This window comes from Arachis ipaensis, chromosome B2 (genome assembly GCF_059453495.1).
Source record: "Arachis ipaensis isolate K30076 ecotype BB chromosome B2, ASM5945349v1, whole genome shotgun sequence".
Taxonomy (NCBI): domain Eukaryota; kingdom Viridiplantae; phylum Streptophyta; class Magnoliopsida; order Fabales; family Fabaceae; genus Arachis; species Arachis ipaensis.
The window spans coordinates 110,198,034-110,225,490 of NC_142437.1; the positions used below are offsets into that span (position 1 = coordinate 110,198,034).

The 27,457-nt window shown below is 29.8% G+C and overlaps 4 protein-coding genes and 1 pseudogene across 4 annotated transcripts; 1 reads left to right on the top strand and 4 right to left on the bottom strand.

The window, feature by feature from the left end:
* Nucleotides 1–6,774: 6,774 nt before the first annotated feature.
* G4 (UbiA prenyltransferase family protein) lies at nt 6,775–12,055 on the top strand. The gene is made up of 15 exons (XM_016328486.3): nt 6,775–7,088; nt 7,321–7,365; nt 7,463–7,551; nt 8,184–8,271; nt 9,153–9,238; nt 9,340–9,426; nt 9,518–9,583; nt 9,758–9,841; nt 9,952–10,013; nt 10,221–10,296; nt 10,418–10,480; nt 10,615–10,696; nt 11,198–11,274; nt 11,410–11,457; nt 11,721–12,055. Exons 1-15 carry the CDS (start codon nt 6,989–6,991, stop codon nt 11,781–11,783), a joined length of 1,116 nt encoding a protein of 371 aa, XP_016183972.1. The 5' UTR covers nt 6,775–6,988; the 3' UTR covers nt 11,784–12,055.
* A 764-nt stretch (nt 12,056–12,819) lies between these two features.
* LOC107627680 (receptor-like protein 6) lies at nt 12,820–16,003 on the bottom strand (annotated as a pseudogene).
* A 2,053-nt stretch (nt 16,004–18,056) lies between these two features.
* Nucleotides 18,057–18,797, bottom strand: LOC107625778 (protein SLE2). Its single transcript, XM_016328487.3, has 2 exons — nt 18,610–18,797; nt 18,057–18,508 (listed from the first exon to the last, which is right to left on the bottom strand). The coding sequence occupies exons 1-2, from the start codon at nt 18,725–18,727 to the stop codon at nt 18,336–18,338; spliced, it is 291 nt and encodes a 96-aa protein (XP_016183973.1). The 5' UTR covers nt 18,728–18,797; the 3' UTR covers nt 18,057–18,335.
* Nucleotides 18,798–21,159: 2,362 nt separating this feature from the next.
* Nucleotides 21,160–21,910, bottom strand: LOC148575200 (protein SLE2-like). The gene is made up of 2 exons (XM_088503776.1): nt 21,722–21,910; nt 21,160–21,611 (listed from the first exon to the last, which is right to left on the bottom strand). Exons 1-2 carry the CDS (start codon nt 21,837–21,839, stop codon nt 21,439–21,441), a joined length of 291 nt encoding a protein of 96 aa, XP_088359902.1. The 5' UTR covers nt 21,840–21,910; the 3' UTR covers nt 21,160–21,438.
* A 2,201-nt stretch (nt 21,911–24,111) lies between these two features.
* Nucleotides 24,112–24,878, bottom strand: LOC107625779 (em-like protein GEA6). The gene is made up of 2 exons (XM_016328489.3): nt 24,695–24,878; nt 24,112–24,573 (listed from the first exon to the last, which is right to left on the bottom strand). Exons 1-2 carry the CDS (start codon nt 24,807–24,809, stop codon nt 24,401–24,403), a joined length of 288 nt encoding a protein of 95 aa, XP_016183975.3. The 5' UTR covers nt 24,810–24,878; the 3' UTR covers nt 24,112–24,400.
* Between the last annotated feature and the right edge of the window lie 2,579 nt (nt 24,879–27,457).

Here is a 27,457-nt window from a genome sequence, read left to right on the forward strand (position 1 = left end):
GAACTTTTTCTGAGTTGAAAAATGTATTTCTTTCGAAAAATTTTTGTAAAAATGCGTACTGGCGCCTAAACCGGCAGTACCGGCTCTAGACTGTCCAGTACCGCGTATTTTGGGAAATAATATTTAGAAAATTGATTTGTTGTTCTGAAATGACAAAAATAATTTTAGAATAAAAAATCGGACACTAATCTTAAAGGTTTTAGCCCAAAGTGGGCCAAACGGACCAAAAATACTAACGGGTTGGACCGGGCCCAAATCGAGTCCAATGTCAAACATATATAAGCTCATTTAATGAGCTTTAAGCTCATTTTTCAGCCCTAAGAGAGAGGGCCGCGGATTTAGAGAAGAGAGGAGAAAGGGGTGGTGCTACTATTCACCTCCACCTTCCGGAAGCCATAACTTTTGATCCGGAGTTCCGATTGACGAGCCGTTTATGGCCACGCGAAGCTCTCATTGAGTTCTACATTTTTATCTAAAGAAATCTGGTAAGATCTCTCTCTTCACATCCCAGTTTCCATCCCTAGATTATGTGCGTTTTCATGTATAGTTTATGAGTAGATTTTGTGGTTTTAGTTGTTTAGGTGATCTCTAGTAGCAGGTAAATGTTAGATTTTACCCCTAATCTAGTTGAATAAGGTAAAATTTCTCTAAACCCTTGTGTTTAGTTGTTTTATGTATATTAGGTTTTGATTTTGGTGATATATGTGTTGTTAGTTTGAGCTTTGGTGTTTGTTGGAGTTGGTTGAAGTTTTAGATCAAGTTTGGTGGTTTTGTTTTGATGTTTGGAACATTTTGAGAATCGGCCAAAGTATGATTTCGGTTTCCTTATGTAATATGTAATGTTTCTGGACACTTAGGCTAGTTAACCCTAAGATAGGATTGAATGTTGTTGGTGGATGAATAATTATATGTGAATTGATGTAATTGTTAGTTGTGTGGGATTAGTGTGGTTGATGATAATTGTTGGAGATTGTTGGTATTGATGAGTATTCATGGTGATTAATTATATTGGTTAATATTGAAGATTATGAGAATTTAAGGTAATGAGTTAATGTAAAATGTTGTAGTGGTTTGGAATAAAGGATATTGATGATTTGATGTGTCAGGATGTATGTTGATAACTGATGATGAATATTTATGTTGTTGGTGTTAATTATATATTTTGATATTGGTTGATGTTAGAGAGTGCGTGGGTTGAGTGTGATAATATGAATGTGGATATGAGTGATAATGTTGAGATTAAGTGGTGAGGATTTGAAGTGGTTGATGATGTTTGTTTGTTGATTAAAGATTATTTATGATGATGTTGGATGTTGATAATTAAGGAATTTGATGGTATTGAGTAGTGTAATCGGGATTATGGATGCTTGAGTTGGAAAAGGAAGGGTATGGGCTTTTATGTTGTTTTGGTAATGTTTGGGTTGTGGTTGGTTTGGTTTTGAATTGTGAGTTTTGGAAAAATTTGAGTTTTGAGGCTTTTGATAAAAATGGATTTTTGGTGAAATTTGTCTGATCATAACTTTTGCCTCGATTTTCAAAATCAAATGAAATTTATCTAGAATTAAAGATCTTTGAAAATCCTTTAAATTGATATAAAGTTTGTGAAATTTGAAATTTTGTAGAGGAAGTTATGGTCATTCAAAGTTGGTGTTGAAAATCTGAAATTCTGCAAAGTTGCAGAATTTCAGAATTTTCTGATATGTGCGCACGCACAGTCTTGTGCGCACGCACAGCCTTGTGCGCACGCACAACCCTGCAAAAATGTTATTCTGTGCGGACGCACAGACCTGTACGTACGCACAGGCAGGGGAAAGGGCTCTGGTGGCAGCGCTAGCATAGGTTGTGCGCGCACACATCAATGAAGAATTACGACCTGTGCGCACGCACAAGTCGGGAATGTTTGTCTGTTGGGGTGCTCGCACAGCTTGTGCGAGTGAACAGGCTTGTATATTTTAGTACCTGTGCGTACGCACACTCCTATGCGTACGCACACTTTCAAAATTTGCCTGGGCGTGCGCACGTACACCTCTGTGCGGACGCACACGCCCTGTTTCATAATTTTAAATTTTGTTTTCAACTACTTCACCTTCTCAACAAGGTCGTAAGCTTCTATAACACCATTTTAAGGCTTTTGGGCTTAGATTTGAGTATGAGAATAAAGGAAATAGGCTAAGGGTTTTAGTTGATGATTATATTGAAAAGTTAGAGAACAGAGGCTTAGGTTTCTGATGTATTGATGTTGAGTTTGGTTGAGAGAGAAGGAAGAGTAGTGAAAATGGTGAATGGCTAAGTTGATGGAATGAGTATGAGTGGAAGTATGTTATGAGGAGTGACCTCTGAGATTGAATATGTAATTATAATATGCATTATTATCCGTCGTAGGGACTGTGGCAGAATCCCGCCTATGTGAGAGTGAAGTTAGGCTTCTCACTCATACTTTTCGCAACCAGAGGAAGGTGGTAGGGCACTCTCCCTCAAAATATTTCCCTCTAAAAGGAGAAGGTGGTAGGGCACTCATCCCTCGGAACTACTCCTCCTGAAAATGCGACTTCTCTCTGATTGCAAGGTGGTAGGGCACTAACCCACGAAATCATGCGACAACCAGAGGAAGGTGGTAGGGCACTCTCCCTCGAAATATTTTCCTCTGAAAGGAGAAGGTGGTAGGGCTCTCTCCCTTGAAATTTTCCTCCTTATGCGCAATAGAAAGACTAATCCGGGAGTTGTCGATCGAATTTTCTGTCGGGTTTGGCATTAACCGACATGTGATATCACAGCCAATATGGCAGACATTCATCATGTGCATCTTCTATATGTTTGATTGATTTGTTTGCTTGAGTTTGCCTAATTGAATAACATGCCTATCTGCTTCTTGAACTACTTGTTGTATATGAATATTATTGTGTTTTACTTGTTTGTATTAATTGTGATTGTCTGGTGTTGAGGAGGTTAGGTAGGCAGTGGCGATTGGATCACACGGAAGTTAGGTAGGCGAGGGCTGTGGGATACAGTGGTGTGATTAGTTTTAGTTAGAATTCTCCTAAGTTTAGATAACCCAGTTTATGGTTTAAGTTCGTTATATATATATTTATTTGTTTTGTTCTAAGCTTGAATATCTGTATGTGATGTGAAGTTCTAGGATTGTCTTCGGCGTCCCGGAGCCTTACATCTTACATCATTGGGCACTGTTACCATACTAAGAACCTCCGGTTCTCATTCCATACTTTGTTGTTGTTTTTCAGATGCAGGTCGTAATCTACTTCGGTGAGATTGCGGATATGGTGACAGAGCGGAGTATGGTTCCTCCTTGGTTTATTTATGTTTTTCTTTGTTTTAGTTGCTCTCACATCTTTGTATATTTATCTTTATTGCCTTAGAGGCTTATTTGAGAGAATAGTTGTATAAGCTATTTTTAACTCCAAACTCTGTATGTCTGTATATATACTAGTCGACTTAAACTCCGCAAGTCGCGACTAGTCTCCTATGATTATATATTTCATATCTATATATTTATTTCATTCTTTTGCATCTATATCCTGTATCTTGTGCGTTAGCTTCGTGTGAACGTTTCGCGCTTTTGAAATTCTATTTTGAGCTTACTCCTTCATCAGGCTTCTAGATTATATTATTTCCTTCTATATATAAATATGTATAAGCTTTAGGATTGTCGTAACCTCTGATTAACCTTTGCCTTACGGTTGGCTTAGGGTAATTGGGGTGTTACAGTTTTTTTTATCCTTTCAATTGAGTCCCTCTACTATATTAGATTTTGTAATTAAATTATTATCATAATAAAAATATTGAAATTAACGGAATATTTCGTTTTATTTAACAAAATATTCTATTAATTTAATATTTTTTGATAGTAAAAACTTAATTAAAAAATTTGATATGGTATAAAAATTTAATTAAAAAATATAAAGATTTAATAAATAATTTAATAAAATTATAAAAATTGAGAAAATAATTAAACCCGATTATAATGTGTTGCTAACTTGCGGCTAAAATTTTTAGATATGGATAATTTTAATGTGAAATACGACAATATTTGTTCATTTTGGTATTTTACAATGCTATGATGGTAGTACAAAACGTCACTAACATTTTGTAAAACAAATATTTTTTTAAATATAAAAAAACAAAACGTCACCAACGTTTTGTAAAAAAATATTTTTTAATTATAAAATGAGAAAACGTCATTGACGTTTTGTAAAAAAAATATTATTTTAATTATATAAAGTGAAAACGTCACTGACGTTTTGTAAACACCCACAATAACGTTTAACACCTAATTTAGATCACTTTTAAAGACTTCACCACTCATAATCCAATATACAAAAATAAAAGTTCGCTAACTTGCTATATGGCATATGCTAAAATTTCCTTTTCAAGTACCGCATATATCTTGGGCCATTATGGTATGGACTTATATGTGCTAATTATTTTCGAACAAAAAACCTTATTTGGTTTTGCCGTCAGTCTAAGTAAAAGGTGTCCTAGTGCTGGAAAGCAAAACCTGACTACTCCAAAAGCTTTTTATTTTTTTTTTAATCAAAATATTGTAAACCAAAAAGTGGTGGGTATAGTGATAAACTAATAATCACATAATACCTAAAAAAACATAATAATTCACATTCACTTTATTAAAATAAGTGATAAAATATATTTTTTATTTTTAAAAAATTTAAAACTAATTCAACAATAATACATTTTAATTATGTCTAATTTACTCGTATTAAATATTATTTTTGTAAAATTATTACTAAATTGGTTTTAAATATTTAAAAAATTAACTGTTAGAGATAGATTTAATACAAATAAAAATTTTTTGAGACAAAATTAAAATAAAATAAAATTTAAAAATATTTTTAAAATTTTTAACAAACTTAAAAAATAAAAAATATACTTTTTCTTAAAATAAAATACATCTTATAATCAAAATTGAGAATCTAAATTTTTATTACCAACCCTGTTAATAAAAAATATACTTTTCCCTAAAATAAAATCCGTCTTATAATTAAGATTGAGAGTCTAAATTTTCATTACCAACCCTGATAATAGGCCAATACGAAAACAAATAATCTTAAAGTAGAAGGATTCGATATTCAAAATTTCAAATACTATTAGGTAAAGAACCTAGAAATCTTAAACTCATCCTTTTTATTTCCTCCATGAAGTTTCTTTTTTATGATGCCATTGCATTAACTTCTTGTCTTATTCTTAAAGCAATTTCTCTTTTTCATTCATTTTGCCTCTTGACATACACCTTCAAAAAGTATTTATGTCATCCATAATACAAAATTCTTCGTCTGAATTAAGTTTTTAGCGAAAATTTTCTTGAACGTTATACAAACAAGTGGATCCACACAACGTATTTTGTGGTAAACGAACAACATGAAAAAAAGAAAAAAATTGCTCTCTCAAAAAAATGAGTATTTCTTTTTCTTTAATCAGAAATTATTGTATATTTAGTTATTTACATAATATTTAGATAAATTGTATTTTATTTATTAATATAATGATATTTTAACTAAAGTTTATTATTCAGAGAAATACATACTACTATATTACTTCAATTTATTAATATATGGAGCACAATTTTTATATAAATTTAGTAGTTTTTTCTTTATTTTAGTATAAATAATACATCTTTTTATTCCTATATAAATAATTAAAGAAAATTGTGATGTATAACAATTAGAGCTAGAAGTGAGTCAAATCAACTCATAAGCCCGTTCGAATTTGACTCGTCAATAGTTTGATAAGTTGAACACGTGAGTTAGTGAGCCTAGAATTGAACTCATAAATTAAATGAGTCAAATTTGAGTTTGGATAAGCTATATATAATATAATTATTAATACACATATTCTATGTGTATTTAATTTATACTTTTAATATTATATATATATATTAATGATTTGTCAACGAGCTATAGCTTAAATGACATAGTCTCTCCATATTCACTATATATTCTGTATCTATCAATAAATTATAAATTTTTTATTTATATCTTACATCAAAATTATATATAAAAAATAAATCTGAAATTTTAAATAATTAAGATCATATATATATATGATCTTAATTATTTAAAATTTCAGATTTATTTTTTATATATAATTTTGATGTAAGATATAAATAAAAAATTTATAATTTATTGATAGATACAGAATATATAAAATTGATCTTTTTAAATATTTTTTAAAATATATAAGTTATAATTTATTAATATAAAATTATAGATGATATTCCTATTATTTGAGTCAACTCGTGAATTTTTGGTGAGTCGAACTTGAACATCAAAAATAGACTCGATTGTTAATAAGTTGAGTCGTGAGCCAAGTTCAATTATCGTGAGTCGAGCTTGAGCTTCGTCTAGCTCGATTCTGCTCTACTTACTTTCAAACCTAATAACAATTGTTATTACTATAACATAACATTTTTAAAACATATTTAGTATATATTTTTTTAAATATTTATAAAAACTATTTTTTATTTATAATATTTAATATTTAAAATTAAATATAAAATAAAAAATTAATCGATATTAAAATTATTAGAGCAGTTATTAAATTGTTTCCAAAACCTACTATTATTTCTTATAAACTAGACCTTATATAATTCAGTATAAAAATATTATTTATATATTAAAATTAGTTATTAAAATTAATTATTATATATTAATATATATTATTTAATTTATTTTTTATATATATTTTATATTAATAATTAATTTTAATATATGTAAACAGAGCAATCAAATGACGCCAGATAAGCATAAACACTACAAATCTCGTAAACTTAAAAGTACCTTACCCTTTCATTAAAAGCTTTGTTTAATGTCTACATAAAATAAATAAAAAAAAAAAACAAAAACTTTATCACTTAGAGCATAGAACACACCACTTGTATTCTATAGTGTTCCGGGTGTGGAACCTTTGAAGCTTCTTCCTCAGTTTCAGAATTACAAGCTCCTATCTTTCTAAAATAATGGCTTCACTTTCTCTCAACATGGTTTCAGTTCCACCAAGAACAACAACAATCTCATGCACAAGAACAAGGGTGCCTTCACTTCCTTTCTCATTCACTAGTAGGTTGACTCACCACAGCACTTTCTGGTTTTCTTGGTTGTTGAAAGAGTACAACATTGGGTTTTGCAAAGTACCATTTTTAGTGTTCTTATGTAACATGCACTAATTTGCTTATGTTTAGTTTTTCATGAATCAAATGACACTCAATTTTGTTATTTTTAGGCTTTTTTGGTGCTTGTGGCTTCATGGGGTCTAATGGTTTTGGTGTTTTTGTGTGAAAATTGATTTCAGGGAGGAGATTAACTATTAGAGCAACAGAAACCGATACAAATAATGGTAATTTGTGCTTTCTTGAGTTACTATTTTGATGTTCCTTTTTCAATTGGTCATGTTTTTCTTTCTTTGTTGGGGGGTGGGGGTTGGGATTGAGCAGTTAAGTCTCAGGCACCGGATAAGGCTCCTTCGAAAGACGGTTCAAGCATCAATCAGCTTCTTGGTATTAAAGGAGCTGCTCAAGAATCAGTGAGTTAATCAACTCTGTGTTTTTTGTTGAGTTGTGATGGTTACAAATTTGGGTTTCAATTTTCATTATGAATGCACAAAATGATCTCAATTAGATTTAATAAATAAAGCTTGATTAGCACCACAATTTCATTCACTTTTATTTTCTTCACTTATTTAAAATTGAGAAGTAGGAGTTCAAGAATGAATGCCAAGCAAGTGTAGTTGTTCTAGACAAAATTTCTAATTCTTCATACTGTTCTTGACAAAATATTCCAAATCTGACCACAACACGACGCGTATTTTACCCCAAGTTATATATGTTTCTTAACAGTCTTGATGCTATTTGAAACTTGTTTCTACTTTTGTAAACTCTCTCCTCATGCGGAGGGTGAACTACAATGCACAACCTTGTAAATTAGGGCGCAGTCTGATGGGAGCCTAGTGTATTAGGCTGCCATTCATACATTCTTGAAAATGTAGTTGAGCATGTTGAAAACAAATTAAGTTTGAATCTGTTTATAAAGTACTAACCCGAAAGTTTTTGGCCACTGAAAATTTATTGCTTTGTTTACGTGTACTTGTTAGTTAAGATTATGAAATGATGAGACAACTTTGGTTTTGTACTTATTCTTTCTATTTATGCTGTGCAGAATAAATGGAAGATTCGCCTTCAACTTACAAAACCTGTCACTTGGCCTCCGTTGGTTTGGGGTGTAGTCTGTGGCGCCGCTGCTTCTGGTACTACATTTTAGTTTAATCTCATTAAGTGATATTCATGGCCTAGAAAAAACTGATATGATTAATAGTATTCTGTTGAAATGTTGCTAGTATTGTTCTCTCTTTAATTCTCCTTATTATTGGGTTCCTCATCCCTTGGTAGGTATAATCACAGTATGACAGTATCCACGGGCAAGGAGTATCTTTACAGTGTTATTTCTGAATTAATCTGAAACTGATATTGTACGTTACATGATTTACATTAATTCTGAACATCTTAAGTGACAACAATAGGCAATGCTTCCATTATTGATCATCTGAGTATTACACTAAAAAAGGAAAACATCTGTAGATGAGTAGAATTATAACTTCTTGGTGGTATTCCAGAGGTGATTTATTAACTTAAAACAATCAAGAATATGCATGAGCTTGTTTCTCAGATTTTCTTTTCTTTCTCTTTTTCTTTCTTTGTTTCTGTATCTATTGTTGGATTGTATGGATTAATATTTGAAATGTGCATTGCACGTACACAATTTATAGTTGTTACACACCTTTATTTATGTAATTACCTAACATAACATTTTAGTGCTTCTAACTTAACATTTAACATGTAACAACACGTTACTGATCAACATAATTGTCAAAAGTAGGATGTAATTGTTCAAGACAAGATTCAAGGAAATTTAAGTGTGTATGCAAAGCATAAGTTATATAGTTGGAAGACTGTATCCAACTTAGGTGCAAGTTACTGGCTTAGTAAGATAAGCTAGCGCTACAATGTGGCACACGAATGTTCAAAGGAGATAGATACCATCAAGTACATTAAACATGTTCAAAGGGCATAGATACCATTAATGTCTCTGATCTACTGATGTTTCTGCATCAATCTTCTGTCTGAGCAGGAAATTTTCATTGGACTATTGAGGATGTTGCTAAATCAATTGTGTGCATGTTGATGTCTGGCCCGTTTCTAACAGGATATACTCAGGTAATAACTTTGTTATCGAGTTTTACACTTTACTAGCCTGCCAGTAGTGAATGGAAGTTTCGGACCAATATAACCTTGATTTTGCTATTGTTTTTCTTTAGACTATAAATGATTGGTATGACCGAGAGATCGATGCAATAAATGAACCTTATCGACCAATTCCTTCTGGGGCTATATCTGAGAACGAGGTGTGTTAAATCTGAGACTGATGTTTTGTTTCTTATGTTCTTTACTTGTTTGGTCACCACATATTTCGTTTTTTCACTCAAAATCCCACAGGTTATCACTCAAATATGGGTGCTGCTACTAGGAGGTCTTGGCTTGGCAGGCCTATTAGACGTATGGGTAGGTACTGCTTAGTCTTGAGATCCATTTGATTAAAAATTTTCCAGTTTGATGTGTATAATTACACACATGTAGCTCATTCATAAAAATCTTCATATCGTTTTTACCCCGATTCTAAACATACCCTTAGCATCAATTTCCTGTAGGGTAGTTGCTAAAATATTTCTGTTATAGGCAGGACATGACTTCCCCATAGTTTTTTACCTTGCCGTGGGTGGATCACTTCTGTCATACATATATTCTGCTCCTCCTTTGAAGGTAAACATTTAAATTCTTCTCATTCTCTTTTCCATTATTGTTAATATGTCATATTATTTTTTATTTTTTTACTTTTGTGGTTCTTTGACTAAGTTTCACTTACAATTTAGTTAAAACAAAATGGATGGATCGGAAACTTTGCCCTCGGAGCAAGTTACATCAGCTTACCATGGTACAGTACATTTTACTTATATAATATTTGTACATTATGAGTTTTGTAGTTTTAACCGATAACCTGATTTAGTTAATTCATTGGCTTTGTTTGTCTATCTGCTGATCTTGATTCATGATTAGATTGATCATGTTTGATTTGTTTCTAAAGCATCATTTCTATGATTGAACTGTCTTTGACAAGCTCTTAATCATTTTATTGCTGCAGGTGGGCTGGTCAGGCTTTGTTTGGGACACTCACACCCGACATTATTGTCCTGACGTTGCTATACAGCATTGCTGGAGTATGTAGTAAATTCTACATGGCATTTCGTTGAAATACAATATTACTTAGCATAGTGTCATGATGTGATGTTAAGAGGGTGCAATAGATTTGTTGCTAATACTTTTGGTGTTACACTGTAGTTGGGCATTGCCATTGTCAATGACTTCAAGAGTATTGAAGGGGATAGAGCTCTTGGGCTTCAGGTCAATTCTGTTACCCTCTTCCTTTCCATTACTGTAACATGAAATTTCAATTTTTTTCAGAAATTTTGGTCTTGCAAATTCACTAACACTGAAGTTGATGCTCTGACCTTTTCTATTGGCAATCTAATATGCAGTCTCTTCCGGTTGCTTTCGGTACTGAAACTGCAAAATGGATTTGTGTTGGTGCTATTGACATTACACAATTATCTGTTGCTGGTATATTTTTTATCCCTCCAATACTTAGATATTTGATCTGCATTCGAAGGTTCCTTTTCGTTTTAATATACATTGTACTCTATCTGGAAATTATTCATCATACTAAACCATTATTGTGTATCTTTATTATTTGTGGGTTGTAACCTTGACAGTTAAATTTACTTATGCAAGATAGAGTTGAAATAAAAATGCATTTAAAACTATAACATTGATATTACAATAGGTCTAAATCATATTAAGCCATGCTTTTGTCAAGAATAGTGTCTACTCTCTACATTCTAGATGGTCCTTTTGACATTTTTGGCGCACACACAAATCAATGTATATAAGAATTGAATTTATTAGTGTATCAGAATTGTCAAAAGTCAAACTGCCACTTGTATGAAATCGATGGTCTAGAATACCGGCAGATGAATTTTTTTTTGTCTTGAAAGCATCGGCACGTCCTCGTCCTTGCCCTTATGAAAATTTGCGTTTCATTGCTGACGTTTACCATTGCAGGGTATCTTCTTGCGACTGGTAAACAGTACTATGCACTGGCTTTACTCGGCTTGATAATTCCGCAAGTCGTATTTCAGGTAAAGCACACAATTACACCATTCTTGTTGTTGCTTATTTTGTTAACTATCTTCTACAAAATGTTATGACAGCTAATAGTATTACATGCTAACATCTAAAAATGATTCATGATCACTTCATCTTATGTCTTGCAGTTCCAATACTTTCTCAAGGACCCTGTGAAGTATGATGTTAAATATCAGGTATGTACATAAAAAATAATCAATATAATATGGGACTTGAGGAACAGATTTAGAGAATAGAAAGCTTTGTGAATAAAATATGAGAAACTGACTTTATTCATATTGATAGTAGAACAAGTATATATACAAAGCATGAGAGACTATAGTATTTTATTATGGGGTTTCATGGACCATGGTATTTTCTTATTTAAAAACTATTATAATTCTTAATTTCCTAAGTTTTTATTTATAAACTTAAAACATGTATCATTTGAATGTTTCAGGCTAGTGCACAGCCATTCCTGGTGCTTGGTCTTCTGGTTACTGCTCTTGCAACAAGCCACTGATCTTTAATGTGAATAGTTTCTGATATTGATATGGATAGAAGAATTAAAGATGAAAGGAAGTGAGTCACTATTGAAAAAAAAGTAATTAACAAATATTAGAGTTGCTTTAATTTCTTTAGGAACCTACATGTTTTAGATACATTCTATAGTTTCTTTGCCTTTTGACACCCTGCATCTGCATGGATTGAGTTATGATCTAAGGCTAGCTGGTCCATTGCTGTGCTTATTTAAATTTCTTTTTTATCTATATAAAAAAATATATTTTTGGTTTATTATTTTCTTTTTTCTAATCCACTAAGTTTTGATGATTTATTATTGTTTAGTTGAGAAGAAACTTATTGTACAAAATGTTGTTTGCTGTAACTTTACACGAAACACACTAGTGAAAATTTGGTTCCATTGTCCAACATCAAATGGTTGAATTAGGCTTTCTATTTGTGCAAGAAATTTAATGATGGGTTAATTAGTTAACTTTCTTTTGGTTTACCATTAGCATTGTTGTTTTAACTTGTGACCTTCCAGATTCATGAAGTAAAATTGAATTTAGTACTTTATAAGAGTTTAATTTTTATATAGTGACAGTGTAAAGAGTTTTACATGATTATCTAATCAGATTCATGCGTTTAGATGACTTTAAAGAAGTGTGTTTGAAAATTAATTACTTTCACCGACTGACAATACACAATTGATTGTCTTTATAAATTCTTTTTATATTTTAATATAAAATCAAGTTGACTACAAAATGCTTTGTTTGAACAATGAACTTATATTAAGTATCAAACAAGCATTTCAAATATATATATATATATATGAAAGGACCAATGACTCATGCTCGCTGAGATAACATGTGATACTATTTTAGTAAAAGAAATAAAAACTGCTCAAGAAACATATAGCAAGCACATACATGATGCATTAAAAACCGAAAAAGAAATATACACTGAGAATGCAATAAAGTATACAATGTTCCAGAAATGTTTTTCTTCTCTCCTTTTTATTCTTGCTTCTGCATTATTCATAGCATACTAAATAGTGACTAGTAACTTCTCCATATCAGAACTTTGTAACTCTTTCCTCCACGAGTTTCTACTCAACACACAGCAGAGGAAATATCCGGCAAAGAATTCTGTCCAGAAATTGCCAATATTGCAGCCTCCATTTCTTCCAAAACAAGAGGGGAACAATCACAATTCTGAGTCCGAAAACCGATCCCAGTTCTGCACTCACTAAATTCCAGTGAACTTCACAAGCTAGGCTTCCACATGGTGGCATTGCAAGTGGTGGCAGTGTATGCATTCCATGATCTGGAGTTTTGGTGAGTGGAGGTCCATACAACCCATCATTGCCTTCAAATGAGCTTGCTTCGAATGACTGAAGTTGAGTACCTGGTGGGATCTTCCCAATCAAATGATTATAGAAGAGATTTAAGGCTGAGAGAAAGCTTAAACTTGCAAGATTATTGGGAATTTCTCCTTCAAGCGAGTTGTTTGACAGACCCAATGACTCAAGCTATATCAGATTTCCAATGGTTGATGGAATTCTACCCGAAAGACCATTACTTCACAAGTTGAGCACATACAGTGCATTCAAATCCATTAATTCCTTTGGTATTGGCCCTTCAAATTGATTGTGTGAGAAATCAATGGAAATGAAGATCGTTAGGATTTTAACCAAAACAATTTGTTGACCTTAGCTTGTGACTGTTATTGAATCCTGATAATATATATCACCAACTGGAAATTCAAGATGTTCTACCTTAGATTGATCTTCTCCCACATTAGACATCATGGCTTTCCAATTTCTGAACCATATTCCAGGAAATTTATAGTTAAAGGCCACATCAACAATCTGAATCTTTTTCCAAAACACCACTGTCTTTTACACATCTCATCGGACTGTGGAATTTATTGTTCCGCAAAACCAGGACGCAAACGGTGGATATCTTTCTTAGAAAGCAAGGAAAGCCCCCAATGATCTTATTTCTTCCAATGTCTAATACCTCTAAGGCAGTGCAATGTGCCAGAGACTTTGGAAGTGGCCCTGCTAATGGATTTCCATTGAAAACAATAGTCTTTAGAGCACAAGAACTTGGAAATATATTGGGGAACTTTGCCTGATATTTTGTTATTGGAAAGGTCAAGAACTTGAAGGTTTGAAGCATTGCACAAGGAATGAGGGATGCTGCCGTGAAAACTATTGTTTGCGAGAGAAAGATAAATTGTATCAGACATGTAATGACCAATATCTGCTGGGATAACAGAGCTAAAATTGTTGCTCGAGTAATCCACAAAGGAAGCATAATGAAGAAAGCCTGGGATCTGCTCTTGCAGTTTATTGAATTGAAGGTAAAGGCTGTACAAATTATGAGTACGGTTCTGCAATGGCCCTTCAAAATTAGTTAAAAAATTGTGAGTGATATCAAGATAGTCAAGACTATCTAGTCTCCAAATCCAGTTGGATACTGTTCCTTGAATCTGGTTATATGAGAGGTTCAAATCATGTAATCCAGATTAGTACCTCAAGAAATCAGGGAAAGTTTTCAAGTTGCAAGATGCCATGAAGTAGGAATTGTTCCACTAAATTTGCAGCTATAAAGAAGTAATATTGATAAGGTGAATTCTATATTATTTTTAAAAGTGAAAAAATAAAATATTTTCAAATAAAAAGTAAAATATTTAAAATTTATTAGATCTTATTTATTTGTCCTTTTTTAGTTAGACACAATGTCACCTGTTGATAAATGCAGCATGTTACCAATAGAAAGGGGAAGTGGAACTGTCCCACAAAGCCAGCATGTGACAAGTTCAAATAAGTCAAGTTCTCCAATTTGTTGAATTTGGATGGAACGGAAGAATTGAAGTAAACTCTGGAGATGTTGGAGACTGACAAGGCTGCTTGAATTGTCTCACTCAAATCAAGAGCAATAACATGAGCATCATGATCACAAGATACGCCACTCCAATCACAGCATGCAATACTTTGATTCCATGTCTTCAACTTGGTGGAATATTGATGGTCGAACGTGAAGTTGTTCTTGAATTGAAGCAACAAGGACCTCTGATACACATGCAATAATGGATGATTGATATCACCAAAAAGAAGATGATTTGTTGAACCTTCATTGATAATTTCATCTTAAATCTTCTTTACATTTAGGCTGAAACCAATTATTAGCTATGTTTCCCAAAATTGATTAAAAAAAATCACTTGTCTATTAATTTTCAGTTTTCTTTCCCACCCAAACTGATTGTAATAAGATGGTTTGATTCAAATTTAATTACAAAACTAGAATGATGCCCGCACTGCGCGAAACGGTAAATTAATGATAGTATACAATAAATATTAGAAATTGTTATATTTTATAAAAATAAATTAAATAGGTGTAAATTAAAGTTAAATTTAAAAGGTGTTTTATTTAAAATAATTTATAATACAAAAGATTTGGATGTTAGGAATTGTACAAAGTGACATTTTTATTTGGTGGTTTGATTTTGACATTTATTTTAGTTGATGGACTTAGTCTTTTTATGTAGCGCTCGTCTTCTTTTTTCTTTATTGGTTGTTGTTAGAGTTGTTACTTTCTTCTTTCTGTCATAGATTCTTGTAAAGGCATGTTCTTTATGAATTGTTGAGTTGGATGCACTTTCTATTGTGTTGTTTGTTTCATCTTTGCATGTATGTTCTTCTTCTGAATATATGTCTTGAATTTGTATGGTTTTCTTTCTTCTTAATCTCTTGATGGAGTGGTACTTCAATGCCATTACTTTTCTAGAGTGTCATTAGATTTGAAGCAATTGTGCCTAATAATTTTTTGCTTCGCCATCAAATAATACAAAAGTTATTGTAGTACTTTAATCTGAAACCTTTAATTGAATTCTGAATCTAAAATAAGTATTGGATTAGTAACTAATAATTTGATAGATAGAATTATGAAAAGTATATAGAATTACCTTATTGTTGGATATTGTGGTGTTTGATTATATGTGCCACAAATGTAGTTTTTTTTTTATATGCTTTTTTCGAACACTTTTCACATTCAACATAATTTCATACAAATTTGTCATCAATTTCGTATAGTTACTAAAATTGTGAAGATCTTTTCCTATTCCAATATTCAATTTATGTATTCATTAGGTACACGGTATTTGAGTAAGTATGAATGTATGATGCATGTTGTGAGTTTTTTTTTGTCATACCTGATCATCAGATTCTCGTTGCATGGCTATTAGATCTTGGATAGTTATTCAATTTCTAATCATTCTGTCTTGAAAGAATGATGCTCCATTGAATAAGTTTGAGATGTTTAATTTAGAAATAAATTTTGTGTGTTAAATTTGATGTTATTTGAAAGAATAGTGGTAAGAGACTTACATAAGTAGTTCAAATAGTATGGAATTTGAATACTTGTAACGTAAAATTTATTATAATTAACAATATTATTATGACATTTGTAATATGGATATTTATTACTTTTAGTAAGTTATTTATAAAAATTAATAAATTAATTATCGGAATTATAACTGTTTATAACGGTAAGATATAATAAATATAGGAATATGAATTCAATTTATTTGTACGTTACAAATTTATTGTATTATATTTTTTAGTTTTTTTTTTGTATATTTTATTTTTTGTTAATTTAAAAATAATAATTGATTTGACAAAATTTGAGTGGTTGATTCTAACATTTTGCCAAGTAAATAATATTGCTGACATAGCGTTAGTAAAAGAAGAGAAATAACTTTAAATTAATGTAGATAAATTTATGTATCTACTTTTATATATTAAGAATAGATATGAATTAATCCTGCTTGATATCTGAATTAAACGGAATAAAAAGGAAGATAGTAGTGTATGCCCGACAACCGTGTTTCATAAAAATTTTATGATAAATTTTGGGTAATGCTAGATCGATAAAAAAACAGCTAGAACTTGTCTTATTTAGCATTAATTAATTATTATAACAATTAATGAATACTAAATAAGACAAATTATGACTGTTTTTGCCTAATTTTCTTTGATTACCAAACATTTCTCTAAATTTTACTAAATTTTTAACTTTTTTTTATAATATACCAACTTTTAATTGGATGTTATTTTAATATGATAACTAATTATATTTGAAACTCGAATTATTTTAATTTAATGAAAGTTAATATCTTAATTATAAAAAAATTATCTTATAATTTAATTATTAATATTTAAAAAATTATATAATTATCTATTTTAAATAATAACTAAATTATAAAATAATTATACTATAATTAAAATATTAATTTTCGTTAAATTAAAGTAACTTAAGTATAAATATAATTAATTATTAAATTAAAATAACATTATTTTGTATATTATTTTTAAAAAAATCGAATAGAATTTACCAAATTTTATATATATAGTAGTGTTTTATAAAAAATTAACTATATCTCTGTATTTTATAAAAATATAAAATGTATTTTATAAAAATATAAAAGTATCTGATATCTCCTTCTGCATGGCCGATATCCATACATGGCTTTAGATTAAAAACTAAAGTAAACTAAATCAACACCATTTTAGCACCTTCGCATAGAAAATTTTTCGATGGGCTGATTTCCTCTCAAAATTTCTAATATAAATTATGAAACACAATAACTGTTGTACAACATAATATTTAGAAATTGTCCAAAATTTTAATTTTCTCATCTCTCTGGCCCAAACATTCTTTCCAAAAGTTTAGTTCTAGTAGTAGTTTGATAATTTGGTGTTTTAGAAATTAGAACTAAAATTGCACCAAAAAAATACTCAGGGAGAACCCAAAATAATCGTATTCTTCAAGCACAAAAATTCAAAATAATTAGTTTGAGTCTGGCTTTACACAGTTTGAACTAAAAACAGAGGACAGTGTGCAATACTTTGATTCCATTATTTCATGGATATGCTTCATCGAATATTCAGGGCTTCAAAGCAAGGTATGAAAGCTAGGCATGATACCAGAAATACAAGCGGCCGTTTATATAACGTAAAATGTGCCAATGACAAACTTGTTTGTCTCATCACTTTCCAGCCAACTGAAGTTAAAATCTTTTTACTCATCAATTTTTAACACAGTTGGGAAAATCTACCAGGAATTAGAAGTATTACTACAGAGATTAATAATTTTATTTTGCCAAATACATGACTAAGCATTACAAAATTGATGTATAGGTTGCAATACTTTGTTAGTTCAGTAGCAAAGATGAAATGATATTTGCACCCGTCATAAGAAAGCATTACTATGCTAAACCACGATTCTAATTCTCTAAAGGAAAATATTAGATTTGTCGTTACATCATTAAACACATCATTACAGACAAACCATACACTCTTACCATCAAACCCTAACAACTAAAACACTAGTAATAATAAGCAGAACCTCTCAATATATGCTAGCTAGCTAGTTATTATTAGAGAACTCTCGACACTGGACCTAAATACCTTGTTATACATTAACCCTAAACTAATCACTACCAAGTACTAATAAATTAAGCACACATACATTAGCAGCTAGCATACATGATTAGGATTATAATGGTACTACTTGTTTTGGTTCTTGGTGGCAAACTTGGACTCATCAATCTCAACACCTTCCTCTTCAGCACGCTCTTCTCCAGATTTCTCCATGGTGCTGAATCCACCCTTGCGACCCATCTCTTGGTACCCTTCTGTTCCCAACTGCTCCCTCCTTGTTTGCCCTCCCTTACTCCTTCCTGATAATGAAACAACATTTTTATATCATATAGTTGCATATTCATTTATATACATAAGTAATATTATTACTGACATAATAATAATAATAATAATTAATAACCTTCAGCAAGATGCTCCTGAGCCTCAAGGGACTTGCCACCAGTTCCACCAGGAACCACAGTCTCTCCCTGTTTTGCCCTTTCATCAAGCTCTTGTCGGTTTTGTTGCTTAGATGCCATGCTTATAACTTATATCTATGCAATAATTTAGTTGACTATACTTGACTCTTAGCTCAATATGCTAACATAGTCCTTAATCAGGCTTTATATAGGCAACAAATTTGTGTTGCATAATTAATGCTAAAATTATTCGATAGTAAGGAAGAAAAATCAAGAACGTGACAGCTACTTAGAAAAGAACAGTGAGCGTGGTCATACATGGACACGTGCGGTGCATGCGTGGCAAAACATAAGACACGCAACGCAACTCTGAAAATGACACGACGTCCTTGGGAATAGGGCAGCTAACTTTTAATATGAGCATGTACTCTTTGTTCGGTTGGCAGGTTTGTATTATACAGTGTTTCTGATAAGTTTCTATAGTTTTTATTAACTTTTAACTAATTTCTCTTTAGCATTGTATTGTTTATTCTTTCAAGTAGGATTGTCAGGTGCTACAATTAATCTCTGATAAAAGTGCCTTCAACCTTGGTCTTCGTAACAATTGCAAATTCGCTTCCTTAACATATGAACTATATGTATTCAATCCATACTCTAAATTTTTCAATTCCATCTTACTTGACACAACTCTGTAACAAATAAATTTACGAGTAAAGTGATAAACAAAGGGCTTGTTTTGGTGAGCTTTTAAGAAAAGATCTTTTTTCGAATTATTTTTTTTAAAAGATCTTATAGATAAGTAAAAGTAATTTTATGTTTGGATATCTCATATAAAAAAGATTTTTTTATCTATCAATTATATTTGGATATAACAATATAAATTTTTTTTTATTTATTTATTACATGAAAAACATCTTTTTTTTAAAAATTTTTTTTTTAAAAAAAATGTAAATTACAGCTTCTCAAAAAAATCTTTTTTTTTTTTATTTTACTAATACTTTTACTTTTATTACTAAAAATTTACCAAACATTGTTAAAAAATTTAAAAAGATCTTTTTCATTGAAAAAAATCTTTTTTTAATAAAATAATAGCGCCCAAATATACACAAATTTCATCCAATATTTACCTTTCGAATAAATTAAATTTTAAACAAAATAATTAACCTATTAATTTTCAGTTTTCTCTTCCACCCAAACTGATTGTAATAGGATGTTTGAATTAAACGGAATAAAAAGGAAGTTATATATTAGTGTATATCCGACACCCTTGTTTTATAAAAAATTTATGGTAAATTTTACTATATTATTTTTAAATTTATGATAAATTTTACTATATTTTTTTTTTAAAATAATATGTAATTTATTTTGTATGATGTGTCAGTCTATAATGATAATTAACTATATTTATCACTTGAGTTATTCAAAATTCAATGAGAGTTAATATTTTAATTATAATAAAATTATTTTGTAATTTAAATTATTATTTAAAATAGATAATTATATATTATTTTAAAATATTAATAACTAAATTTTTTATTTAAAAATTTACACGATTTATAATTTGATAAAAATATATTGAAAAATGACTAATTTTAATTTCACAAAATACACATTTTATACATAAATAAGAAATGTATATGTTTAATATAATTTTTTTTGTTAAGTGATAACAAATAATGCATGTGCTGCAAGTAAAGGAAATTTAAAAGTGATTTTTTTAAGAAAAAATAAACTGAAAAAAATTAATTATTAATATTTAAAAAAAATATATAATAATTTATTTTAAATAATAATTTAATTATTAAATAATTCTACTATAAGTAAGATATTAATTTTTATTAAATTAAACTAACTCAAATGATAAATATAATTAATTATTAAATTAAAACATATTATTTTACAAATTATTTTACATGTTATTTTAGAAAAGATGAGATAATGATACTTGCAAATTTTTTCCAAAATTAAGCCCAAACATTCTTTCCAAAAATTTAGTTCTAGAAAAAGTTTGATAATTTGATTTTAATTTAAAAATTAGAACTAAAATCGTATCTAAAAATATCCGAAGAGTACCCAAAACAATTATATTCTTCGAATACAAGAACTCAAAATAATGAGTTAGATTGAGTTTACACTATTTGAACTAAGAAGGGACAACATGTTGTACTTTAATTCCATTGCTTCATGGATATGCTGATATTTAGGACATGAAAGCAAGATATGAAATGAGAAATGCAAGCAGCACTGTTTATATAACGCAAAGCAAAGTGTGTCAATGACGGACTCTTTTGTCTCATCACTTTTCAGTCAATTAAAGTTAAGATCTTCTTACTCTCCTCCTCCTCCTCCCTCTTCTCGTCAATTTTCAACACAACTGGGCAAATATACTAGGAATTAGAAATATTACGACAAAGATTAATAATTTTATTTTGCCAAATACATGACTGTTTAGGTTGCAATACTTTGTTAGTCTAGCAAAGATGAAATGATATTTGCACCCATCATAAGTAATGACATTATTATGCTACAACATAAACCACGATTCAACTCTCTAAAGGAAAATATTAGATTTGTCATTACATCATTAAACACATCATTACAGACAAACCATATACTCCTACTATCAAAGGCTAACAACTGAAGCACTAGTAATAATAAGCATAACCTGTCAATATATGCTAGCTAGCAGTTATTATTAGAGAACTCTAGACACTGGACCTAAATACCTTGTTATATATTAACCCTAAGCTTCACTACCTAGTACTAATAAATTAAGCACACATACATTAGAAGCTAGCATACATGATTAGGATTATAATAAGATGATGATACTACTTGTTTTGGTTCTTGGTGGTAAACTTGGACTCGTCAATCTCAACGCCTTCCTCTTCAGCACGCTCTCCTCCAGATTTCTCCATGGTGCTGAATCCACCCTTACGACCCATCTCTTGGTACCCTTCTGTTCCCAACTGCTCCCTCCTTGTTTGCCCTCCCTTGCTCCTTCCTGATAATCAAACAACATTTTTATATCATATAGCTGCATATTCATTTATATACATACGTAACATTATTACTGAGATAATAATAATAATAATAATAATAATAATTAATAACCTTCAGCAAGATGCTCCTGAGCCTCAAGGGACTTGCCACCAGTTCCACCAGGGACCACAGTCTCTCCCTGTTTTGCCCTTTCATCAAGCTCTTGTCGGTTTTGTTGTTTAGATGCCATGCTTATAACTTGTATCTATGCAATAATTTAGTTGACTATACTTGACTCTTAGCTCAATATGCTAACATAGTCCTTGATGAGGCTTTATATAGGCAACAAATTTGTGTTGCATAATTAATGCTAAAATTATTCGATAGTAAGGAAGAAAAATCAAGAACGTGACAACTACTTAGAAAGGAACAGTGAGCGTGTCCATGCATGGACACGTGGTGCATGCCTGGCAAAACATGAGTAAGACACGCAACGCAACTCCCAAAATGACACGACGTCCAGTTATTTATTTGGGAATAGGGCAGCAAACTTTTAATATGAGCATGTACTCTTTGTTCGGTTGGCAAATTTGTATTCTACAGTGTTTCTGATAAGTTTCTTTAGTTTTTATTAGCTTTTAACTAATTTCTTTTTAGCATTGTATTGTTTATTCATTCAAGTAGGATTGTCATGTGCTACAATTAAGCTGTGTGATAAAAGTGCCTTCAACCTTGGTCTTCATAACACTTGCAAATTCGCTTCCTTAACATATGAACTATATGTATTCAATCCGTACTCTAAATTTTTCAATTCCAATATTTATCAGTAAAATGATAAACAAATTTCATCCAATATTTATCTTTCGAATAAATTAATTTTTAAACAAAATAATTAACCTATTAATTTTCAGTTTTCTTTCCCACCCAAACTGATTGTAATAGGACGTCTGAATTAAACGGAATCAAAATGAAGGTATATAGTAGTGTATACTCCACAGCCTTGTTTTATAAAAATTTTATGGTAAATTTTACTATATTTTTTTTAAAACAATATATAATTTATTTTGTATGATGTGTCAGTATACGATAATAATTAACTATATTTATCACTTGAGTTATTCAAAATTAAATGAGTTAATATTTTAATTATAATAAAATTATTTTGTAATTTAAATTATTATTTAAAATGAATAATTATATATTATTTTAAAATATTAATAACTAATTTTTTTATTTAAAAATTTACACGATTTATAATTTGATAAAAATATATTGAAAATGACTAATTTTAATTTCACAAAATACACCTTTTATACATAGATAAGAAATAATGTATATGTTTAATATAATTTTTTTAGCTAAGTGATAATAAATAATGCATGTGTTTCAAGTAACAGAAATTCAAAATTGTTTTTGTAAGAAAAAGTGAACTGAAAAAAAAATAATTATTAATATTTTAAAAAAATATATTATTATTTTAAATAATAATTTAATTATAAAATAATTCTACTACAATTAAGATATTAATTTTTATTAAATTAAACTAACTCAAATGATAAATATAATTAATTATTAAATTAAAATAACATGTTATTTTACATATTATTTTAAAAAAGAGATAAAATTTATCAAATTTTATATATAAAATATTGTTTTATAAAAAATTAACTCTCTCTCTCTCTATAAAAAAATATATAAGCAACCAACAACATTTGTAAATAATATGAATTAATAAGATTAAAAGAGTAAAATCTTAAATTTATAAAAATCTAATCTAAAATTAGTGTCTCTCTGCATGGCCAATATCCATAAATGGCTTTAGATTAAAAACTGAAGTAAACCAAATACAAATAGGCACCATTTTGACACTTTCGCAATTCGTCGGTTCTTAAAAAAATTTTCCCCGCTGAATTCCTCTCAAATTTCTTTGTATTGATTATGAAACATCATAACTGTTGTAGAAGATGATACTTGCAAATTTTGTCCAAAATTAAGCCCAAACATTCTTTCCAAAAATTTAGTTCTAGAAGAAGTTTGTTAATTTGATTTTAATTTAAAAATTAGAACTAAAATCGTATCTAAAAGTATCCGAAGAGTACTCAAAGTAACTAGTTAGATTGAGTTCACACTGTTTGAACTAAGAAGGGACAACATGTTGTACTTTGATTCGATATGCTGATATTCAGGACTTGAAAATATGAAATGAGAAATGCAAGCAGCACAGTTTATATAACGCAAAGTGTGCCAATGACAGACTCTTTTGTCTCGTCACTTTTCAGTCAACTAAAGTTAAATTCTTCTTACCACCTCTCTGTTCTCGTCAATTTTCAACGCACAACTGGGCAAATCTACTAGGAATTAGAAATATTACGGCAAAGATTAATAATTTTATTTTGGCAAATACATGACTAAACATTACAAAATTAATGTTTAGGTTGCAATACTTTGTTACTTTAGCAAAGATGAAATGATATTTGCACCCATCATAAGTAATGGCATTATTATGCTACAACATAAACCACTGTTCAACTCTCCAAAGGAAAATATTAGATTTCTCATTACATCATTAAACACATCATGCAGACAAACCGTACATATTAACAACTGAAGCATAAAACAACTGAAGCACTAGTAATAATGAGCATAACCTCTCAATATATGCTAGCTAGTTATTATTAGAGAACTCTAGACACTGGACCTAAATACTTTGTTATATATTAACCCTAAACATCACTACCTAGTACTAATAAACTAAGCACACATACATTAGAAGCTAGCATACATGATTAGGATTATAATAAGATTATGGTACTACTTGTTTAGGTTCTTGGTGACAAACTTGGACTCATCAATCTCAACGCCTTCCTCTTCAGCACGCTCTCCTCCAGATTTTTCCATGGTGCTAAATCCACCCTTGCGACCCATCTCTTGGTATCCTTCTGTTCCTAACTGCTCCCTCCTTGTTTGCCCTCCCTTGCTCCTTCCTGATAGTGAAACAACATTTTTATGCCATATAGTTGCATATTCATTTATATATATTTAACGTAATATTATTATTGAGATAATAATAATAATAATAATAATAATAATAATAATAATAATAACCTTCAGCAAGATGCTCCTGAGCCTCAAGAGACTTGCCACCAGTTCCACCAGGGACCACAGTCTCTCCCTGTTTTGCCCTTTCATCAAGCTCTTGTTTTTGTTGCTTAGATGCCATGCTTATAACTTATATCTATGCAATAATTTAGTTGATTATACTTGACTCTTTGCTCAATATGCTAACATGGTCATTGATGAGGCTTTATATAGGCAACAAATTTGTATTGCATAATCAATGCTAAAATTATTCGCTAGTAAGGAGGAAAAATCAAGAACGTGACAACTACTTAGAAAGGAACAGTGAGCGTGGCCATGCATGGACACGTGCGGTGCACGCGTGGCAAAACATGAGTAAGACACGCAACGCAACTTCGAGAATGACACGCGTCCAGGCGTCAGTAAGCAGCGAACTTTTAATATGAGCATATACTCTTTGTTAGGTTGTCAGGTTTGTATTCTACAGTATTTCTGATAAGTTTCTTTAATTTCTATTAGCTTTTAACTAATTTCTCTTTAGCATTGTATGGTTTATTCTTTCAAGTAGGATTGTCATGTGCTACAATTAATCTGTGTTATAAAATAAAATAATAAATCTTAAAAGTGCCTTCAACCTTGTGCTTCATAACACTTGCAAATTCACTTCCTTAACATATGAACTATATGTATTCAATTCGTACTCTAAATCTTTTAATTCCACCTAACAAATAAATTTACGAGTAGATTAATTTTTAAAAAAAATATATTTTTTACAATGAAAGACAGATAATTTAATTTAAATTAAGATTTTTAACCTTTGTTATAAAAGTAATTTAGAAATAATGTGTTACTATTGTAAAAAATTTATTAATAATTTTATTTTTTAAATACTAATCTTCTAAATTTTAAAATATAAATTGTAAAAAATTTTATTTATTATTTTACTCTAAATTTATTTTTAATTAACTTCAAGATTTAATTTTTTTATCATTCAAATATCAAATATTATTTATATATTATATTAACCAATGAAATTATTAATCTAACAGCAACAAGTATTTTTGCCAAAAAATAATTTAAATTCAAATCTTTACCTGTGAGAAGCATAGAATTATTAGTCAAATACTCCAACCCCAATTCTTGTTTTTGGTTGGAGTACCGGGCCTAAGCCCACAACCGCAATTCTATCCAATTAAATTGTCAACCTGTTTCGATTGAAACTCTACTTAATTAAATTGGATATTTTTGGCCAGTAAAGATTTATATGCCTTACTATCTTTTTTTTCTTTTGAATTGCAAAAGTGGAGCTCTAGAAAAAACAATTTCTCTTATTCTCCTCTTTGTCTCTCCTGGCCCATTTTTTTGTCTTCCAATTAGCAGTTCATATGGATTTCTCTTGTGGTTTGAGGTTTGTACTTGTGTCTCATTCAAAATTATATTTGGATTCTAGTCTTTAGCCTGAGTTGTATGACCAAAAAAATTATGAATTTCTCTTATTCTTATCATCCGCTCTTCTCTTTTTTTTAGTTACAACAAAAAATTTTGAAAATCTTTTCCTATTTTTGTTTCCTCTCATTCTCCTCTCCTTCTCTCCTTTTTTCTACATTAATATTTTGTATTTTGTTGTCTTCAATTAATTATTGAGTATATACATTATTCTTCTGTAAAATTTTGTAAATTATCTAGAGTTATACGCATAACAATTTGGTCATTGATCTAGGATGCGGTTTCTTGTATTCAATCAAAGTTTCTCAATAATGTGAACATTTAGCAACTTATTATTTTTATCTCAGCAATCAATTCACTTTACTATATAAATCATAGTGAAATTCGAATTCAATGTCTCAATAATGATCAAGTTTTCCATTTTTGATAAGTTGGCAGCATCATCAATATAAAACTTTCAAACGCCGATGGCACTATTTTAGCACTGACGAAAGTTCAAGGAAAACTCATTGAATACTTGGATAATAATTAAAGTCTAAGTGGAACTGGATCGAATTCAATTGTTATTTAATGTTTTTACTCTTTACCCTTTTAATGATATCTTTCTAAAGTCTAGTCTAGATAGGAAGACCTGCTTCATTCCCCAAATACGTGAAAGCACCGTCCTTGGTCAAATTGTTATTTCATATTCAATTATGTTATATGCATACATATATAAAATCAATCATTAAATTAATTATTTATATATTTTAAAAATAAGTTAAATAATAAATATATAGTGAATTTTATGGTAAAAAACAAAGAAAAAATTATACATGCAAATTTTTGCTATCACAAAAAATAGTTGACAAGTGTCTTTAAAAGAGAAGAAAACAAAGTTTGTTATTTTGCAGGGAAAATACAATCTTAAAAGTGGAGTGCAAAGATTTTTTTTCTCTCTTTCACATTAGAATTTTAATGCTTAGTTTAAATAATTATATTTATCATGATTAATTATAATGTGTTAGAGTATTTTTTTATTGCACAAAAGAAAGCATTTTGGGTTGAGGCCAGCTTTTTTTTTATTGCTCCATAAATCTTAAAGCACATTTTTTTTCATTTTATCACACAATTTTAATTTATTGAAACATATATTTATTAGTACATACGAGTTAATTTTAATCTCATTCTTAACTAAAAAATATATAAGAACAAAATAATATCTTAAAATTTGAAAATTAATTTTTTTTATTGATTAAATTTTAGTATAACATTCTCATTCTTATATATATACAAGTATTTCATAAAAGAATAATTTTATTTTTTTTAATAATAGAGATAAATTTTATGTTTTTGAATAATAAT

Excerpts from the sequence above, each read along its gene's own strand:
- LOC107625779 (XM_016328489.3), bottom strand. The coding sequence starts at position 24,809 with ATGGCATCTAAGCAACAAAAACAAGAGCTTGATGAAAGGGCAAAACAG. Across the intron at positions 24,574-24,694 it reads TCAGGAGCATCTTGCTGAAG|GAAGGAGCAAGGGAGGGCAA; the intron begins GTTATTATTATT and ends TTTCACTATCAG.
- LOC148575200 (XM_088503776.1), bottom strand. The coding sequence starts at position 21,839 with ATGGCATCTAAACAACAAAACCGACAAGAGCTTGATGAAAGGGCAAAA. Across the intron at positions 21,612-21,721 it reads TCAGGAGCATCTTGCTGAAG|GAAGGAGCAAGGGAGGGCAA; the intron begins GTTATTAATTAT and ends TTTGATTATCAG.
- G4 (XM_016328486.3), top strand. The coding sequence starts at position 6,989 with ATGGCTTCACTTTCTCTCAACATGGTTTCAGTTCCACCAAGAACAACA. Across the intron at positions 7,366-7,462 it reads AGAAACCGATACAAATAATG|TTAAGTCTCAGGCACCGGAT; the intron begins GTAATTTGTGCT and ends GGGATTGAGCAG. Across the intron at positions 10,481-10,614 it reads ATAGAGCTCTTGGGCTTCAG|TCTCTTCCGGTTGCTTTCGG; the intron begins GTCAATTCTGTT and ends TCTAATATGCAG.
- LOC107625778 (XM_016328487.3), bottom strand. The coding sequence starts at position 18,727 with ATGGCATCTAAGCAACAAAACCGACAAGAGCTTGATGAAAGGGCAAAA. Across the intron at positions 18,509-18,609 it reads TCAGGAGCATCTTGCTGAAG|GAAGGAGTAAGGGAGGGCAA; the intron begins GTTATTAATTAT and ends TTTCATTATCAG.